Raw genomic sequence first — 20,813 nt, 5'->3', positions numbered from 1 at the left:
GTGATCTGTATGTGGATATGTGATGTTTAGTGGCTATTATATGGTCCAAACATCTGAAGAGCTGTTTATGAATTTCAAGGTAAGTGCATTGGGGGGGTCTAAGGTCTTTAGATACCCAGCAGAGAGCGTGTACCTGGGGGGCTTTTAGGATATGTGAGTCTATTGTAACCCATGCTTTGTGTTCATGCGTTTTGTGCCAGTCCAGGATCCTTTGTAGTGTAACTGCTTGGTAATATTCCTCAATCTTAGGTAGGCCTAGCCCGCCATTTAGGTTGGACCTGTACATCGTGTTTTTATTGATTCTTGGTCTACACTTATTCCATACAAATGTGTTAAGGGTTTTCTGGACCTTATTTAGGTATGAAAGCGGTAGGTGTAGCGGGAGAGTTTGTAACATATAGAGGATCCTAGGCAATGTCGTCATTTTTATGGCTTGAATCCTACCCCACCAGGAAATTGGTTTGTTCGTCCATGTTTTAAGGTCCCGCTGTGTATTAAGTAAGAGTGTGTTATAATTTTTGTCAAATAGGGTTGTCTGGTTCGGTGAGAGATGGATCCCTAAATATTTGATTGTGTCTGTTTTAAGTCGTAGTGGGCAGACCGAAGATAGGGCTTTAAATTTGGTGTCAGACAAGTTAATGTTTAGGATCTCAGATTTCTGTTTATTGACCAGAAAGCTGGTGTATGTTCCAAACTCGTCCAACTCAGACATGATTGCTGGTATGGACGAGGATGGGGATGAGACTGTGAATAACACGTCGTCCGCGTATAATGCTATTTTGTAATTTTGTTGGTCAATCTCTATTCCTTTAATGTGTTGGTTCATGCGTACTCGCGATGCAAACACTTCCATCATTAAGATGAAGAGGATCAGGGATAGCGGACATCCCTGACGTGTGCCATTCTGAATTGGAAAGGCATCTGATAGAATTTTGTTAACTTTTACTTTAGCATTTGGGTGGGAGTATAGGCTGAATATTCTGTTTATGATTTTGGGGCCGAATCCTAAATTTTTTAAGAGTAATTTTAAAAATTGCCAATTAGTTCGGTCGAATGCTTTTTCAGCGTCTATAGCTATAAGTACTGATTCGATGTTTTGATATTTGGAGAATTCTATTAGTGTTAGGGCTCTAAGGGTATTATCTCTAGCCTCTCGGCCAGGTACAAAGCCTACTTGGTCAGTGTGAATAATGTCGGTGAGAACTGAGTTTAGGCGGTTTGCTATAATTTTCCCTAAAATCTTTATATCGACGTTTAAAAGTGAGATTGGCCTGTAGTTAGCCGGTTCATCGCTTGATTTGTCTGGCTTTAAAATTACTGTGATGTGTGCTGCTAAAGAGTCTTTTGTAAGGTTGCTTCTTTCGTCAAGGGCCGTAAAGTGATTTAACAAATGTGGAGCTAAGATCTCTCTGTAAGTCTTGTAATATAGATTGGTTAAGCCGTCTGGTCCTGGGCTTTTCCCTGTGGGGAGGTCTTTGATGACGTTCAGAATTTCTGTCAATGTAATGGGCTTTTCTAGATCTAATGTTTGTGTTAGTTTGGTAAGGTTGGCCGATTGGATATAATTTATCATCTGTTGTGTATGCTTTGGGGTGGTATTGGTCTCAAGATTATATAGCCGTTTGTAAAAATCCCTAAAGTGTGCAGCTATTTCTTTACTGTCCTGGATAGTTTCTCCTTGGGGGGTCTTAAGGCTATGAATGTGTGTCATGTAAGCTCTGTCCTTGAGTGAGTTGGCCAGTAACTTGCCTGGCCGATTTCCTTCATAAAGGTATTTCTTTCTGAGTCGTAAAGTTTTCCTCTGGGCTTCAGAGAAAAGTAAAGCATTAAGCTCTTTCCTGATGTTTGTCAGTTTGCTAAGAGTGTCTCTATCTTGTGGACTCTGTTTATGTCTGAGTTCAAGCGTGTGTAGTTCCGTTGTCAGGGAATTTAGTTGAGTATCATACTGTTTTTTGAGGTATGCTCTATGTTTGATACACTCGCCCCTAAATACTGTCTTATGAGCCTCCCACACAAAAAGAGGGCGGGTTTCTGGTATCGCGTTAGTGTTGAAGTAATCAGTTAAAGTCGTCCTTAATTTCTGTGTGGTTGGAGGGTGGTGAAGGAGATACGTGTCTAGTCTCCATATAAATGGGAGAGTAGGTGAGTCTGGCCAATTTAACTCCATTGTTATCAGAGAATGATCGGACCAGGTCGTTGGGATAATGTCTGAGTCGTGCAGTAGGGAGAGGTGGGACTGATCTATGTAGAGATGGTCTATCCTAGAGTACATTGCCCACGGGTGAGAATAGAAAGTAAAGTTCCGCTGTGACGGATGTTGCAATCTCCAAGTGTCGACCAGGCATAGATGCCTAATGCACTTAAAGATGGAGTGTGGGGGTCTTGGTGAGGTTTTGGTGTTATTTGATGTTGTGTCTATGGCAGGATTTAAGGTGGCATTTAGGTCTCCTCCTAAGATAAGACAACCCCTGTTTACCTCTTGTACCATGGTTTTTAATTTGTTATAGAATTTAGTCCTATTTGTGCTGGGGGCATATATATTGACCAGAGTATCGGGTCTGTTGTATATAAGGCCTACCAGAATGAGTATTCTGCCCTCTGTGTCTTGTTTAGTGTGCAGCAATTTGAAAGGGAGAGAATGGTGTATAAGAATCCCTACTCCGTTCTTTTTCTTATCATTGGAATTAAGAAAGCAAAGAGGGAAGTTTCTGTTCTGAAATTTGGGTTCCTTGAGTCTGGAGAAGTGTGTTTCTTGTATGAATGCGATAGAGCTTTTTTGTTTGGTGAACCATTGTAGGGCGACTGACCTCTTCGTGGGAGAGTTTAAACCTTTAGCATTTTGGGAGGTTATCAGTATTGGTCTATGTGCCATATGTGTCTCTGGTGTACGAGTATTGTGCTAAAGTGTGGTGTTCTATTTCTCTTACCGCAGAGTCCTGACAAGGCATGTCCGGGGTGTCCGCTTTTCCGACATATAATATATACCTTTGGGTGCGTAGGGGAGTGCCGGAGTCGCCGACACCGCCATGTGATGACCTGTAGATCCCATATTCCCCCAGGGGAGCTGAAATAAAAGAAACCATCAATAAAATGAACAACCTAAGAGGCCGTAAGAACACAAGTTTTTCCTGAAGTGGCAGATGAGCAGTAAGGGGGGGTATGCAGGAAGAAAAGAAAGAAGTAAGGAGATGGTAAAGGGAGAAAAACAAACAAACCAATAACAAAACAAACAAGAACTGGTTCAAGATCGGGGGGAACATCCCTGGTCTTAGTAATGAAAATATGGAGGACGGGTAGTAACACAGTATTACTACTGACGTTTCCCCTTGCTTATGCTTAGTCAGTATATGAAGGGAGAATGTTTTACTAAATTTTGGCGTGAGAACGCATCATCTTTATGGGTATCTGAGTAATAGGGCAATTCAGAACTTAAACAGAGTTGTCCAATGACATCTGAATTTGTGTATATACAATTAGAGTTCTGTGGTTATTCTCAGTCTCTCAAGTTGGGTCTGAAGTCGAGGTCTGAGGGGCGCTGGTTGTTGAGAGCTTTTTTTTTCGTTTCCTGCTGACTGTAGTCCATCTCTGGCGTTGAATCTTTGGTAGGGAGTTTGTTGTTATGTGTGTATCTTCTGCTTGATCCGGGGGTTGTGGTATTTGTCTTGGTAAGGGGATATTTAATTGAGTGCAGAAAGAGTCCAAATCTTCTAGGTCTTTGTAGGTAGTTTCTTTGTTTTCCTTGATGACTCTTATGGAGAAGGGGAAACCCCACCGGTAGGGGATGTTGTGATCCTGTAGATGTGATGTAAGAAATTTGACTTCTCTTCGTTTAGAGAGGGTTAGCGGGCTTAGGTCCGCAAATATTTGTATCTTGTCACCATCTTTGCATATAGGTGCTTTCTTTCTAGCTGCGGCTAGTATTAATTCTTTATCTTTGAAGTTGTGACAGCGCAAGATAACATCCCTTGGTGGAGTTTTGGGTGGGGGTTTAGGTTTTAAAGCTCTGTGCATTCTATCTATGGAAATATTGGTGTCTTCTTTATTGTCTAATAGGTGGCTAAAGAGGTCCTGAACATATTGTGAAAGCGTATCAGTTGTTATGCTTTCTGGGATTCCCCTTATTCTTAAGTTTTGGCGTCTGCCACGATTGTCCAAATCTTCTATTTGCATCTGCATTTGTCGTATTTCGTTAGTTTGGTGTTGGATCTGTAGACTTTGCAAATTGATTGGTTCAGAGATCTCTTCAGCATGTCCTTCTAATTGTTGCACTCTGTTGCCTAAGTCTCTAATGTCTTTTTTGACCTCAGATAAGCTGTCTCTTATAAGCTGGCTGACCTGGCTCATGAATATTGTAAAGTCCTCTTTTGTAGGGAGCGAGCTCAGGTCTGCTTTTGTTAAAGGGAGGATAGACTCAGGTAGAATGGTATCGGCGTCCTCTTCTTGCATGTCACTATCTGATTGCGTATTGTTGGAAGGCACTGAGCTGGCTGTGTCTACTGTTTTAAAGTAGGAATTAAGCTTGGAAACAGAGGTAGTGGTTGATTTTGTCGTTTTATCACCTTTAGTAGTGCGCTTAGACGTCATCTCTGTAGTATGTGGAGTGTGGTATGGCTGTTGCTATTAATCAAGTGTTAAATGTGCTTTGTCAGCACCTCTTCATGCTTTAATGAGGTTGAAGGTTATGTAGCCGTTTCCCACGTGCAGTGTATGGCAGAAAAAGATAAATTTACAAGGAGGCAGCCGGTGTAAAGTTAGGCCTGTTTATTTTAGCAGAGGCCTGATTATTGGTAATGTGCCACGCTATGCTTAGAAGCCTTATTATGTCCGTAAGTATGTGATAGAATTGTGCTTTTTCGCCTCGTAGCTTATAATGTGGGGCTTAGATGTCTGTGGTGGTTAAGTGCTTACCCCGGTCTGTTTAGTGAAGGTGTTTCTTCAGCTCTTGAGCTGTTAGCTTAATAAGTGCAGCTTTCCGTTCCGGTGGGCTTACCGGGAGTCTCTGTCGGCATCTAGTACTGGCCAGTTTCCTTAGTTGTACCGAGACAGGGTTCCGGTGGGGTGGCTGTTCTGCGAACCTGCTGTGTGGCGGTAATCGTGCTGCTGTTCTGTAAATTTCAATGGCGCAGTTACTTAAAGATGGCGCCGGGTCTTTTCTATGAGCGCAGGGTTTGGGCTTGTTTTCTTTCGGTCACAGCATCCCCCGTCTCTATATTGTAACTAGTGTTGCTCCTCTAGGTCTTAGTTCCTTTCAGGTGACTTTTAAGTTCTCTAGCTGGTTATTTCACCCTTCATGTGTGTTTTGTGGGGAACGGCTATACGGAGCTTCGTTATTCTGCAGCCATACTGGTTCACGGCTGGCTCCGCCTCCTCGGCCCGCCCTGGTTTTTTAATCAGGTCTGATGAATTATTTTCTCTAACTACAGTCACCACGGTATCATATGATTTCTCCTATGCATATTCCTCCTTTACGTCGGTCGAATGACTGGGGTAGGCGGAGCCTAGGAGGGATCATGTGACCAGCTTTGCTGGGCTCTTTGCCATTTCCTGTTGGGGAAGAGAATATCCCACAAGTAAGGATGACGCCGTGGACCGGACACACCGTTGGAGAAAGTAATTTATCAGGTAAGCATAAATTCTGTTTTCTTTTTTAAGACATGATGAGTCCACGGATCATCTTAATTACTAATGGGATTCAATTCCCAAGCTAGAGTACACAGATGATACGGGAGGGACAAGACAGGAAACCTAAACGGAAGAGAGGACCAAGTTGCAGCTTTGCAAATCTATTCCGCAGAAGCTTCATTTTTGAATGCCCATGAGGAAGCAACAGCCCTCGTGGTAAGCTGTAACTCTCTCAGGAGGCTGCTGTCCAGCAGTCTCATATGCAAAACGTATGATGCTCTTCAGCCAAAAAGAAAGAGAAGTAGCCGTAGCCTTCTGTCCCTTACGTTTCCCTGAGAAAACCACAAACAGAGAAGAAGACTGACGAAAGTCCTTAGTCGCTTGCAGGTAAAACTTTCAAGCACGGACCCCATCTAAATTGTGCAAAAGTCTTTCCTTCTTAGAAAGGAAGGAACAACGATCTCCTGATTAATGTTCCGATCAGAAACAACTTTAGGAAGAAAACCTAGTTTGGTACGCAAAACTACCTTATCTGCATGGAAAATAAGATAAGGAGACTCATACTGCAAGGCCGAGAGTTCTGACACTCTCAGAGCAGAAGAAATGGCCATCAAAAATAAAACCTTCCAAGATAACAACTTAATATCTAAGGAATGCATAGGCTCAAACGGAGCCCCTTAAAGAACATTGAGAACTAAATTAAGACTCCACGGAGGAGTAACTGGTTTGAACACAGGCCTGATCCTCACTAAGGCCTGACAAAAACATAGTACATCTGGAACATCTGCCAGATGTTTGTGTAATAAAACAGATAAAGCCGAGATTTGACCCTTTAGGGAACTCGTCGATCAACCTTTCTCCAAACCCTCTTGGAGAAAGGATAGAATCCTAACTATACTCCATGAGTAGCCCTTGGATTCACACCAGTAAAGATATTTACACCAAATCTTATGGTAAATTCTTCTAGTTACAGGTTTACGAGCCTGAATCATGGTCTGTGACCGAATCAGAAAACCCCCGCTTGGATAAGATTAAGCGTTCAATCTCCAAGCAGTCAGCTTCAGAGAAACTAAATTTGGGTGAAGGAAGGGCCTTTGAATCAGAAGGTCTTTCCGCAACTGAATTTTCCAAGGTGGTAGAGATGTCATCTCCACCAAATCTGCATACCAAATCCTACCAGGCCGGTGCTTTGAGAATCAGAGGCCCTCTCCTGCTTGATTCGAGCAATTACCCGAAGAAGAAGAGCAAACGGTGGAAACAGGTATGCTAGATTGAAGGTCCAAGGGGCCGCCAGAGCATCTATCAGTTCCGCCTGGGGGTCCCTGGATCTTGACCCGTATCTCGGGAGTTTGGCATTCTGCCGTGATGCCATGAGATCTAATTCCGGCTGACCCCACTTGAGAATCAGGTTGGAAAAAGCTTTCGGATGGAGTTCCCACTCCCCCGGATGAAAGGTCTGCCTGCTCAGGAAATCCGCCTCCCAGTTGTCCACCCCTGGAATGTGGATTGCCGACAGACAGCAAGAATGGTCCTCCGCCCATTGAATTATTTTGGACACTTCTGACATCGCCAAGGAACTCCTCGTCCCCCGTCCCCCCCTGATGATTGATGTAGGCCACTGACGTTATGTTGTCCGACTGGAACCTGATAAACTGTGCCGAGGCCAACTGGGGCCAGGCAAGGAGAGCATTGTAGATCGTTCTGAGTTCCAAAATGTTTATGGGCAAAATGGACTCTGCCTGAGTCCATATTCCCTGAGCCTTTAGAGAGCCCCAGCCTGCTCCCCACCCTAGAAGGCTGGCATCTGTTGTCATAATCACCCAAGATGGTCTGCGAAAGCATGTTCCTTGGGAGAGATGATCCAGAGATAACCACCATTGAAGAGAGTCCCTTGTCTCCTGCTCCAGTAGAAGCCGGGGGGACAAGTCCGAATAATCTCCGTTCCATTGTCTCAGCATGTTCAACTGCAGAGCTCTGAGATGAAAGCGAGGAAACGGGATGATGTCCATTGCCGCCACTATCAGCCCGATTAACTCCATGCACTGAGCCACTGAAAGACAAGGAGTGGACTGAAGGGCTAGACATGTATCGATAATCTTTGATTTCCTGACTTCTGTCAGAAATATCTTCATAGGAAAGTCACTCTTGTGTGTGGAACTAAGGAACTCTTTTCTAAATTCACCTTCCAGCCATGGGATTTTAGGAAGGACAACACCAAGTCAGTGTGTGATCTTGCTAGCTGAAAGGATGGCGCCTGAGCAAGAGTCCATGAGCTAGTGACGTATGGGATATACATTCCTACCAGGAGGGGCAAAGTTTCCCAAACCTCAAAATGCCTATAAATAGACCCCTCACCACACCCACAAATCAGTTTAACGAATAGCCAAGAAGTGGGGTGATAAGAAAAAAGTGCGAAAGCATAAAAAATAAGGAATTGGAATAATTGTGCTTTATACAAAAAAATCATAACCACCTCAAAAAGGGTGGGCCTCATGGACTCTTGCTAATATGAAAGAAATGAATTTATCAGGTAAGTTCTTACATAAATTATGTTTTCTTTCATGTAATTAGCAAGAGTCCATGAGCTAGTGACGTATGGGATAATGAATACCCAAGATGTGGATCTCCACGCAAGAGTCACTAGAGAGGGAGGGATAAAATAAAGACAGCCAATTCCGCTGAAAAATAATCCACACCCCAAAACAAAGTGTAAATCTTATAATGAAAAAAACTGAAATTATAAGCAGAAGAATCAAACTGAAACAGCTGCCTGAAGTACTTTTCTACCAAAGACTGCTTCAGAAGAGGAAAACACATCAAAATGGTAGAATTTAGTAAAAGTATGCAAAGAAGACCAAGTTGCTGCTTTGCAAATCTGATCAACCGAAGCTTCATTTCTAAATGCCCAGGAAGTAGAGACTGACCTAGTCGAATGAGCTGTAATCCTTTGAGGCGGAGTTCTACCCGACTCAACATAAGCATGATGAATCAAAAACTTTAACCAAGATGCCAAAGAAATGGCAGAAGCCTTCTGACCTTTCTTAGAACAGAAAAGATAACAAATAGACTAGAAGTCTTTCGGAAATCTTTAGTAGCTTCAACATAATATTTCAAAGCTCTAACTACATCCAAAGAATGCAACAATCTTTCCTTAGAGTTCTTAGGATTAGGACACAATGAAGGAACCACAATTTCTCTACTAATGTTGTTAGAAATCACAACCTTAGGTAAAAATTTAAATGAAGTTCGCAACACCGCCTTATCCTGATGAAAAATCAGAAAAGGAGACTCACAAGAAAGAGCAGATAATTCAGAAACTCTTCTAGCAGAAGAGATGGCCAAAAGAAACAAAACTTTCCAAGAAAGTAATTTAATATCCAGCGAATGCATAGGTTCAAACGGAGGAGCTTGAAGAGCCCCCAGAACCAAATTCAAACTCCATGCATAAGGCTACCGAAGGGAATGATTGAGACTGAAGGTTTAGACAAGCTGAAACCAATTTCAGACGTCTCTTGTCCGTCAGCGACAGAGTCATGGACACTGAATCTATCTGGAAACCTAAAAAGGTTACCCTTGTCTGAGGAGTCAACGAACTCTTTGGTAAATTGATCCTCCAACCATGTTCTCGAAGAAACGATACAAGTCGATTCGTATGAGATTCTGCTAAATGTGAAGACTGAGCAAGTACCAAGATATCGTCCAAATAAGGAAATACCACAATACCCTGTTCTCTGATTACAGATAGAAGGGCACCGAGAACCTTTGTAAAAATCCTTGGAGCTGTTGCTAGGCCAAACGGCAGAGCCACAAATTGGTAATGCTTGTCTAGAAAAGAGAATCTCAGAAACTGATAGTGATCTGGATGAATCGGAATATGCAGATATGCATCTTGTAAATCTATTGTGGACATATAATGCCCTTGCTGAACAAAAGGCAGAATAGTCCTTATAGTTACCATTTTGAATGTTGGTATCCTTACATAACGATTCAATATTTTTAAATCCATAACTGGTCTGAAGGATGTCTCCTTCATTGGTACAATGAAGAGATTTGAGTAAATCCCCAGCCCCTGTTCCAAAACTGGAACTGGCACAAATACTCCAGCCAACTCTAGATCTGAAACACATTTCAGAAATGCTTGAGCCTTCACTGGATTTATTGGGACACGGGAAAGAAAAAATCTTCTTGCAGGAGGCCTTATCTTGAAGCCTATTCTGTACCCTTGTGAAACAATATTCTGAATCCAAAGATTGTGAATCGAATTGATCCAAATTTCTTTGAAAAATCGTAATCTGCCCCCTACCAGCTGGGCTGGAATGAGGGCCGCACCTTCATGTGGACTTGGGAGCTGGCTTTGGCTTTCTAAAAGGCTTGGATTTATTCCAGACTGGAGATGGTTTCCAAACTGATACCGCTCCTGTAGGAGAAGGATCAGGCTTTTGTTCCTTATTGTGACTAAAGGAACGAAAACGATTAGCAGACCTAAATTTACCTTTAGATTTTTTATCCTGAGGTAAAAAAGTTCCTTTCCCCCCAGTAACAGTTGAAATAATAGAATCCAACTGTGAACCAAACAATTTATTACCCTGGAAAGAAAGGGAAAGCAAAGTTGACTTAGAAGACATATCAGCATTCCAAGTTTTAAGCCATAAAGCTCTTCTAGCTAAAATAGCTAAAGACATATACCTGACATCAACCCTAATGATGTCAAAGATGGCATCACAAAGTTATTAGCATGTTGAAGAAGATTAACAATGCTATGAGTATTATGATCTGTTACTTGTTGTGCTAAGGCTTCCAACCAGAAAGTTGAAGCTGCAGCAACATCCGCCAAAGATATAGCAGGTCTAAGAAGATTACCTGAACATAAGTAAGCTTTTCTTAGAAAGGATTCAATTTTCCTATCTAAAGGATCCTTAAAGGAAGTACTATCTGCCGTAGGAATAGTAGTACGTTTAGCAAGAGTAGAGATAGCCCCATCAACCTTAGGGATTTTGTCCCAAAACTCTAATCTGTCAGATGGCACAGGATATAATTGCTTAAACCGTTTAGAAGGAGTAAATGAATTACCCAAATTATTCCATTCCCTGGAAATTACTTCAAAAATAGCATCAGGGACGGGAAAAACTTCCGGAATAACTACAGGAGGTTTAAAAACCGTATTCAAACGTTTAGATTTAGTATCAAGAGGACCAGATTCCTCTATTTCTAATGCAATTAAGACTTCTTTAAGTAAAGAACGAATAAATTCCATTTTAAATAAATATGAAGATTTATCAGTATCAATCTCTGAAACAGAATCCTCTGAACCAGAAAAATCATTATCAGAAACAGAATCAGAATGATGATGTTCGTTTAAAAATTCATCTGAAAAATGAGAAGTTTTAAAAGACCTTTTACGTTTACTGGAAGGAGGAATAACAGACATAGCCTTCTTAATAGATTTAGAAACAAAATCTCTTATGTTAACAGGAACACCCTGAATATTAGATGTTGATGGAACAGCAACGAAGAATCTAGCACAAACTTACTTCACCACCTCCATGGGAGGCAAAGTTTGTAAAACCAATTTGTGGGTGTGGTGAGGGGTGTATTTATAGGCATTTTGAGGTTTGGGAAACTTTGCCCCTCCTGGTAGGAATGTATATCCCATACGTCACTAGCTCATGGACTCTTGCTAATTACATGAAAGAAATCTGCCTTAGAGGAGATTGGCTCTGAATTTTTTTTATCTCTATAACTTAAAGTCCTTTGAATACATGAAGGACAGAAAGGGATTGGTGGTTCCACATTAGCATCAAAACATAAAGCACAGGTGACATCTTGTAGATCCCCTTGGTCCATGCTTGCACACAATTTTCAATATCCAAACAAAAATTGACAAATTAGATAGAAAAATTTAAATGTAAAAAAACGTTACTGTCTCTTTTAAATTTAAAATGGTTCTTTTTTGCTGCAAAAATGATAAATTAACGATTTCTATGTATATAGCAAGCGTTTTCTGTTCCCAAACCAACAAAATAATAACTTCAGCACTCTGCTGAAGTGCTCCTACCTTACAGAATATAGTTTAGTAAGCTCGCATAACGATTCTCTGTCTTTCAATACAGCTTGAGAAGAAAGTACAACAAAACGATCCCTAACTATACAGAAAAGAACAACTTCGTGTCTGCACTAGAAAAACATGACTCTCATGTGATTCCAAGGCAGACCGGATAAACTGCGCAATTAGTCAGTTCCTGATAGCGCTACAGAATGGCGCCAAAACACCAGAAGGACTACCCATCGTGGGCGCTTCCTAATACATGCTGTGAAACCACCGGAGCCAAAAATAACAACCCTCTAGTAAAGCACCGATTTCTCTAGCCCCAGTGCCCTGTTCCTCGCACTGCCCAAAATAACTTTCTTACCAGAAAGAAACCATGTCCCCACATAAAGCACTGTTCAATAAAAATAGCCCTTTATGTCTGAATCTTTTTCTGTGCTATAGAAAAAGAAAAAAAAGTCCTTAATCCCAGAATATAAGGCAGCACTTACCTTGTCTTCTGCCTGGCAGTAAAGGCAGCTCTCAGGTTTGAGAGGTCCTGTCCCTTCCATCGACTGGAGGAAAACAAAATGCTGAGTGAGCAACTACCTCAGACTGAAGGATTAGGGCAGCAAATAAGTTCTGGGAGGCGCAGTGAGAATTATGTCCCACAAGTTCCCATTGCTTTAAAGCCACCAAAGTTCTACTGTAGAGACTGATATGGACCACAGCTACACCCTAGGACAAAGCAGCAATCTCTGGCACTACTTTTAAAAAATAATAAACTCTTGATAGAAGAATCTTTTCTAACACCTAACTTTACCTCTTCCTATCACTAACGTAGGCAAAGAGAATTACTGGGGTGGGAGGGAAGGGATGAGCTATATAGCAGCTCTGATGTGGTGCTCTTTGCCTCCTCCTGCTGACCAGGAGGTGAATATCCCATTAGTAATTAAGTTAATCTGTGGACTCATCGTGTCTTAAAAAAAGAAATGTGGGTTTCATACCCTTTTAAATAATCCAAAAAGCTGTAAGGCAGAATTTTCTGAAACTGTGGCCCCAAAGATTGGCAAGCTCAGTAATACGTCTTTTGCTGTTCTGTTTATTTTTTATGCCTGCCAAATGTGTTACTTATCACTACACTGTTTTTATTTGCTCTAGGTGTGGAGATTCAGCACTGCTTTCTGCACTGTGAAGGAGTGGAAGTTTGCTGATCTTGTGAGCATGGCTGACCACTTGAAGAAATGCAGCTACAATACAGTAGAAAAGAGAGAAGAGGCCATTCCTCTCCCTTGTATGTGCGTGACCAGGGAACTAACTAAAGATGGCCGCTCACTCCGTTCTGTTCTGAAACCTGTTCTTTAGATACAACAAAAAAACTTCACCTTTCATGCACCAACACCCAAGCACCAGTTTTAACCTCTCTACGGTATCATTTGTGACACTTGTATTTAACTAAAATCCACGCTTATCACTGTGTATATAACAATGGTTTTTGAAGTGATGTTTATTTTTTTATATATCGAAGAGAAAATATGTTTTAGATGGAAGGAATATAAAATGCCTTAATGTTGTGGAAAAAGTCAAATTTTGCTGGACTTGGATATCGCATATGATGTCTTTTAAAATTCCCTGTGGGATCTTAATCTTTTAGCATGGTTTGCTGATTCACTAGTGCCGTTATCCTGACAATTATACAGAAGCATTCAATGAACAATATAGACCTTCATCTTTTTTCGACACTGACCAAAAAGGTTCTGTTGTGATTGTGTATTTCAATACGTTTAATGTTGGTCAGCTTACATTAAGCAATTCAGGAAAGTACAAAGTTGCAGAACTTCTTCAGTCTTTCAGATGTAATCTCTTCAGTGCTAACTGTGTCTGCCTCTTAAAAGATATCTAGTACTGGAATGATTACCTTATAATTGTGCCATTTTCCCTGTATAATCTCCTTTTACCAAATATGCACTTAAATTATATTCTTTAGCAATTTATATGAAAATCAACATACACATTGTTAGCACTTTATTATTTTTTAAGAGTACATGGAAGTGATGAATTTGCTTTGGTGAGTCATTTCTGTTTCAGTGTTTAAAAAATGTAAAAAAAGAAACACAATTCTCTCTCTGCATTTGACGTTTTCTCCCTCTTTATATATAAAAAAAAAAGTTATATTTTTTTTTAAAGGTAAATGCCTACACTCCCATACATTTAAAAAACAAACAAACCATTTTATTGCTGCAAAAGGGTTGAACTCCCACATCAGGCATTCTCCCAGAATGTCCACGAGCAAGACACAGCTGATGATTGGTAGCTACATGTGCGCGCCACTCCTGAATCGCTCAGGGCATTGCCACTATTGCGCAAAATGAATAGTTAGCAATGGGCATTTAATATTATTTTCTAAGCATTAAAGCCTTTGCATTATTCGATCAGAATGCCTCTTTAATAAAATACAGATGCAAAAAAATAGTAGCAATGTTTTAATCTTTAATTTTCAAAAAGAAAAGTATGTTTAAAATGAAAACCACTCATTTAAAGGGACGATATGATCAAAATTCATGATTCAAATAGAGCTTGTAATTTTAAACCATTTTCCAATTTTCTCTCTATCATCTAATTTGCTTTGTTCTCTTGGTATCCTTTGTTTAAAGCATGCCTCGGTGGGCTCAGGAGCAGTAGGGTACTGCTGGGAGCCAGCTGTTGATTGGTGGCTTTACATATATGCCTCTTGTCATTGGATTACCCAATGTGTTCAGCTAGCTCCCAGTAGTGTATTGCTGCTCCTTCAACAAATGATACCAAGAGAATAAAGCAAATTTATCAAGAGAACATACCATTTTCAAATTGACTTCTATCTGAATCATGAAGGAAAAAGCTGGGGTCTAATGTTCTTTTTAAAGGCTAGAATGGGGGTGAGGCAGTTAAGTTAGAGCATAACTTCCATGTACCCTTTGAGCTTCAGATTGTCTTCAGACTGCATTTGGAATGAAGTGCATCAATTTAAAGCACATTATGTAGTATTCAGGGCCTGTCGAACATCATTATGCTAATGGCAAGTATTGCAAACATGTCTAATTATATTGTATGCACTACCTTAATATTTATTGACTGGGGAACTCTTGAAGATGGAAGATGAACATGCAACAAAATGAGCTTGTTTTACATTTTTAAAGCATAATTTTCTCTGTTTTACTATTTTTTTACACTTCAGTTTGAAAGAGATTTTTAAACAACAAAAAATTAAAAAAAAGTGTTTTTGTTTGTGTTGTGTTTTTACTTATCTTTGCAAGATGTGGAAAAGAAGACCTGTCATGCTTTAGAATGGAGATTTTATTCCTAAATTCTTTCATTTTTCATCTTCCATACCAAGAGCTCCTCTCTGAGTGCCTTTCTGGAAATACTGCTGATTTTCTGCATGTTTGACGCACTACTTAGTTTGTGTGTGTGTGTGTGCGTGTGCGTGTGACAGTACGAAATTCACTAATTTTTGTTTTTTAGGCCGCTTCAAATTTGAATGTCAAGTAGGCAACTCCAAATAAATTGGTTGAATTAATAACAAAGGAACTAGATTTACCATCCAGGTCCTGTAACATATTAAGAGAGTCCTATTATAATTTACAATTTATGTTCAAGTTTAAACCTTGATATGAACGGATGTATACTGTATTCATCTAGGGTGTTTGTTTTTGCGATAGTGTAATTTACTTTCTGAAATAGTTACTGAAAAGCACATTGCAGTATCTGTCATTTAAACTTAAGCTGTAATAACGTAGATTTTCTTTTTTTTTCTTGCATGCTGTGACTGAGAAATGTTTTATCCATTGCAACCTCACAAAAAAGGTAGCAATCTCTTCTTGATGAATTTACTTTATATAACTTGGGCACTCACAAATAATTTAAAAAGGACATAAAAGTAAAAAAATATAAAGTTTTATATTTTGACCAGATAACCCTTTAAAGGGAAACTGAACCCAAATGTTTTCTTTCATGATTGTTAGTGCATGCAATTTTAACCAACTTTCTAATTTACTCCTATTATAATTTTTTTCTTTGCTCTCTTTATTTGAAAAAACAGGAATGTAAGCTTACGAGCTGGCCCATTTTTGGTGCTGCACCCTGAGTAGCGCTTGCTGATTGGTGGCTTCATTTGCACACCAATCGGCAAGCACTACCCAGGTGCTAAACCAAAGATGTGCCAGCTCGTAAGCTTACATTCCTGCTTTTTCAAATAAAGATACCAAGAGAACGAAGAAAAAATTATAATAGGAGTAAATTAGAAAGTTGCTTAAAATTGCATGCTCTGTCTGAATCATGAAAGAAAACATTTGGGTTCAGTGTCCCTTTAAACATTTATTTTCTTGCTAATTATATAGAAAATAAAACCTTTATGTATTAGCAGCGCCTCCTGCAGGTAGAGTTAATAGCTAGGTGATCTAGAATGCAGGGGTATTAATATAGAAATAGGTGGTGGTGTTTAGTTCTTTTTTGTTTGTTTTTTTACTTTTATGTCTCTTTAAACAGAAATGTTATTTTTTTTTCATTTTCCAAGTCAGTTCTGATTCTGGTAATACTGTATTTTTTTTATCTGGTGTTTATTAAAAATGTTCATATTGCAACATTCACAATTTTCCACTGCATTCATTCCAGTGTTAGATATGCAAATGTATCAAAAAATACAATGAATTAGGATTGTTCTCTCTTGTTCAGTGCTATAGAAAGTGTGTTTTACACTGTTTACAATACTAATCTACCTACAGACGTAGACTCCTCTATCGTAACCAATGGGAGCTGTATCACATGATTTACTATAGTGCCAGTGTTAGCAATAACCTAGGCCATTGTTTCTCATCCGTGGTCCTCAAGTACCCCCAACAGGCCAGGTTTTCATTATAGCTGAGCAAGTGCACAGGTGAAGTAATCCGCTGATGGGTGAGAGCAGGTTAGTAACCATGGTGTTACTGATCAGCTGATTATTTCACCTGTGCACTGGTTCAGCTATAATAAAAACCTGGCCTATTGGGGGTCACTTGAGGACCGCAGTTGAAAAACACTGACTTAGGCTATATGTCGTCATTATATAACATTGCAGAGAATGTGTTACTAAGGAATGTTGCTATTTTGAGCTGCCACTTTTAAGTAAATGTTCAAGCAATGTTCGGAATAAGTGCTAATTTTTCATGACCACTTGTTTTTTGTTGGATATATAAGATATGAATACATTCTTTCAAATTGAAAATGACTTGACATTTGTTTTTTAACCTGCAGAATATGTTTTTATCAGTTATCAAATGATGGTTACATATTATTGCATGGTGCCTATGTTCTTGTTTAATCCTTTGGTAATAACCAGACAGCGATTGTTACCTTTATATCACTTGTTTTCAAATTGCTTAAATTTTAATTATATATTTTTTTTGTGTCTAATAAACGCTAATAAAACGGTTTCCCCTGAATTTTGTGGCCTCCTATTTTTGTTCTTAAATATTCTTTTGTATATCTTTTACTTCTTCTACAAGTGTATTAAACTTTTTACTATTTAATATTTTGAAATATTGAGCCTTTGTTTTAAAGACAAAAGTGCCTTTTCAGTGTTTAAGGGACATTTAAGTAGGGCTGCAACTAACGATTATTTTCATAATAGATTAATCAGACGATTATTTTTTCAACTAATCGGATAAAAATAAAATATTTTTTTTTAAAAAAATAAATAAAATCCACATACTGAGTGTTAAAAATATAAAACTTCAGACTAAAACTTTACATTAACTCAACTGTTTGTCCAATTTTTAAGCACATTTTTATAATTAAGCAAAACGGAGGTAGAACTAGAAAGCTGTAGACTATCACTGGTTATAACATTCTTTTATTCATTCTTTCAGAAACATGCATTGAAATGCAAAAAAGTCTACGTGCACCTACCTGAGGCTGGCTTTTTTTTTTTGCTAACTATTTTGCCCACAGCAGCATCTTAAAGAAAATGTATACTCATCAGGGCTAACAATGGCAACTGGTGGTGTGTATTGCTTCAGTGACAAGTGCAGCAACTTATTGGTTTGATGCTTTATTTCCTTCCAAGCAGAGACTCCTTTGGAGGAGATACAGGATAGGATAAAGGCTCTCAGGATAGCCAATTCCTTTATTACTGACGCTTCTTTGCAGGTCATTAAGTTGGGGGACAAAATATCTGGTTTCGCAATTTTGGCGTGTAGAGCACTATAGCTGAAATCTTGGTCAGCAGATGTTTCTTCTAAATCTAAGCTGTTGGCGATTCCTTACAAGGAAAAGACCTTGTTTGGGCCGGGTTTGCCAGAAAATATTTTCAATATCACGGGTGGTAACAGATCTTTTCTGCCTCAAGATAAGAACAAATCGAAAGAACGTTAGAGTTTAAGAATTTTCGTAACTTCAGAGGTAAGTCTTCCCCCTCATCTACCAAGCAGGATCAGTCCAAGCCTTCTTGGAAGCCCAGTCAGTCTTGGAACAAGGGGAAGCAATCTAAGAAGCCCACAGCTGAATCTAAGTCAGCATGAAGGGATTGCCCCCAATTTGGGAATGGATCAAGTAGGGGGCATACTGTTTCCTCAGGCTTGGGAACGAGATGTTCCAGACCCTGTGGGCAGTGTACATAGTATCCCAGGGTTACAAGTTAGACTTCAAGACCTTTCCTCCCAGGGGCAGATTCCACCTTTCAAGATTATCTGTAGACAAGATAAAAAGAGAGGCGTTCTTGAAATGTTCTTAAAAAAAAGCTTTCCCTCCTGGGAGTGATAGTTCCAGTTCCAATACAGGAACAGGGTCTCGGGTTCTATTCCAATCTGTTTGTGGTGCCCAAAAAAGAGGGAACTTTCAGGCCTATTCTAGATCTAAAGTTCCTCAACAAATTTCTCAGAGTGCCGTCCTTCCAAATGGAGACTATCCGTTCCATTCTTCCTCTGGTGCATACCTGCATGTTTCTATTCACAAATTTGAGATTTGCCTATCTGGACAAATACTTTCAATATGTAGCGCTTCCATTTGGCCTTGCCACAGCACCCAGAATTTTCTCAAAGGTCCTGGGAGCTCTGTTGGCAGTAATTCGGTCCTGGGGAATTGCAGTGGCACCTTATCTGGACTACATTCTGGTTCAGGCGCCATCTTTTCAACTAGCAAAATCTTACACGGAGATCTTGTTGTCTTTTCTTCGTTCCCTCGGATGGAAGGTGAATTTGGAAAAAAGTTCCCTTGTTCCGGCTACAAGGGTGGTCTTCTTAGTAACCATTATGGATTCCGTATCAATGAAAGTATTTCTGACGGAGGTCAGAAAAGCCAAGATTCTTTCCTTTGCCTTGCTCTACAGTCGGCTGTACGGCCATCAGTGGCCCAATGTATGGAGGTTATTGGTCTGATGGTGACTTCCATGGACATAGTTCCCTTTGCTCAGTTCCATTTGAGAGTGCTTTGGTCCGTATTCCAATAATTTTGTCCTTTCTCCAGGGAGGCCTGGAGAAGGGTTTGTCAGTACCCTGAAGGGTCAGATTTCTGCGCCATCTATACTGTTGCACAAGTGTCTGGCGGACCTGCCAGATGTACAATCCTTTTGTCAGGCCTTGGTCAGAATCATGCCTGTGTTTAAATCTGTTGCTCCACCTTGGAGTCTTAACCTTGTTCTCAAAGTTTTACAACAGGCTTTGTTTGAGCCTATGCATTCCATAAATATTAAGTTATCTTGGAAGGTTTTGTTTCTTAGTGCTATCTCTTCTGCTCGGAGGGTTTCTGAACTCTCAGCTTTGCAGTGTGATTCTCCTTTATTATTATCGGTTATTTGTACAGCGCCAGCAGATTCTGCAGCGCTATTTTCTCATCTTATTTCATGCAGATAAAGCTGTTATTCGTACTAAGTTTGGTTTTCTTCTTAAGGTTGTTTCGGATAGAAATATTAATCAGGAAATTGTTGTTCCCTCTCTCTGCCCTAATCCTCCTCATAAGGAACATTGCACAGCTTAGATGTAGTGCATGCTCTTGAATTCTATTTGCAGGCAACTAAGGACTTTCACCAGTCTTCTGCATTGTTTGTTTTTCTGATAAACGTAAGGGTCAGAAAACTACTGCCACTTCTCTTTCTCTCTTGTTGAGAAGTATTATTCGTTTGGCTTATGAGACTGCTGGACAGCAGCCTCCTGAGAGAATCACAGCTCATTCCACTAGGGCTGTTTCTTCTTCTTGGACTTTCAAGAATGAGGCCTCTGTGGAGCAGATTTGCAAGGCCACGACTTGGTCTTCTTTGTACACTTTTTAAATTTTTTATAAATTTGATACTTTCATTTCGGCTGAGGCTTCTTTTGAGAGAGAGGTTTTACAAGCAGTGGTTCCTTCTGTTTAGGTTACCGGTCTTGTCCCTCCCTAATCATCGGTGTCCTTTAGCAGTTTTTTTTTTATCTAAACCTCAGGCACCTCTACACCTTGTGTTATTTCCTTCCTTCGGTCGAATGATTGGGGATAGTGGGAACAGAAGGGAAGGGATTCCTTTACAGCTTTGCTGTGGTGCTCTTTGCTGCCTCCTGCTGGCCAGGAGTGATATTCCCAACAGTAATTGATGATTCTGTGGACTCACCGTATCTAGAAATAAATTTATCAGGTAAGCATACGTTTTTTGTTTTTGTTCGAGAAATGTTCATTTAAAATGATTAATCACGTAGTTGTTGTTGTATTTTTTGAAACAATTATTTCTGCTCCAGATAAAGCCAGTCGGTTATTGGTGCAAGTAAAAGTTTGATGTTTCATGATTTTTATTTTTTTTTTATAAAACTGTACCCAATAATCTTCCCTCTTCACCAGTAATGTGCCTTCTTGTTTGCCAGACCACATGTGTATCTGTCTAAAAGGAGATTAAGCATAGTTTTTATTTTATGTTTTAAACAATAATCTTTTAAAATGTATAACTATAAAATGAGTTGTCCTAATTGAAATCATTGAGCAGTTGATTCCTAAATATCAATTGTGACCAAACATGGCTAGCTGTAATATCAATCATAGAAAAAGTTTTTGACTGAGGATAAGAACCATAACCCAAAACATGTGTTTTCCACGTTCAATACTCTTCTCCGCCCACCCCCTAATACAACTTCTCTCTCAGCTCAAGATTTTGCCAGCCACTTCAATAACAAAATTGACTCCATCAGAAATG

At 39.8% G+C, this 20,813-nt stretch overlaps 1 protein-coding gene across 2 annotated transcripts in view; it reads left to right on the top strand.

Annotated features, from left to right (window-relative positions):
• The window catches only part of FBXO30 (F-box protein 30), a 223,148-nt gene extending 206,045 nt beyond the window's left edge, over positions 1 to 17,103 (top strand). For both annotated transcript variants that reach the window (XM_053711887.1, XM_053711888.1), the window contains exon 3: positions 12,809 to 17,103. In XM_053711887.1, coding sequence (XP_053567862.1) covers positions 12,809 to 13,012 — 204 coding nt within the window. In that variant the 3' untranslated portion in view covers positions 13,013 to 17,103. The remainder of the gene's footprint in view (positions 1 to 12,808) is intronic.
• The last annotated feature ends 3,710 nt before the right edge of the window (positions 17,104 to 20,813 follow it).

The sequence above is a fragment of the Bombina bombina genome, chromosome 4 (assembly GCF_027579735.1).
Source record: "Bombina bombina isolate aBomBom1 chromosome 4, aBomBom1.pri, whole genome shotgun sequence".
In the NCBI taxonomy this organism is placed as follows: Eukaryota; Metazoa; Chordata; class Amphibia; order Anura; family Bombinatoridae; genus Bombina; species Bombina bombina.
The sequence above is the reverse complement of the archived record's forward strand: the minus strand, read 5'-3'. Positions and strand labels throughout refer to the sequence as shown.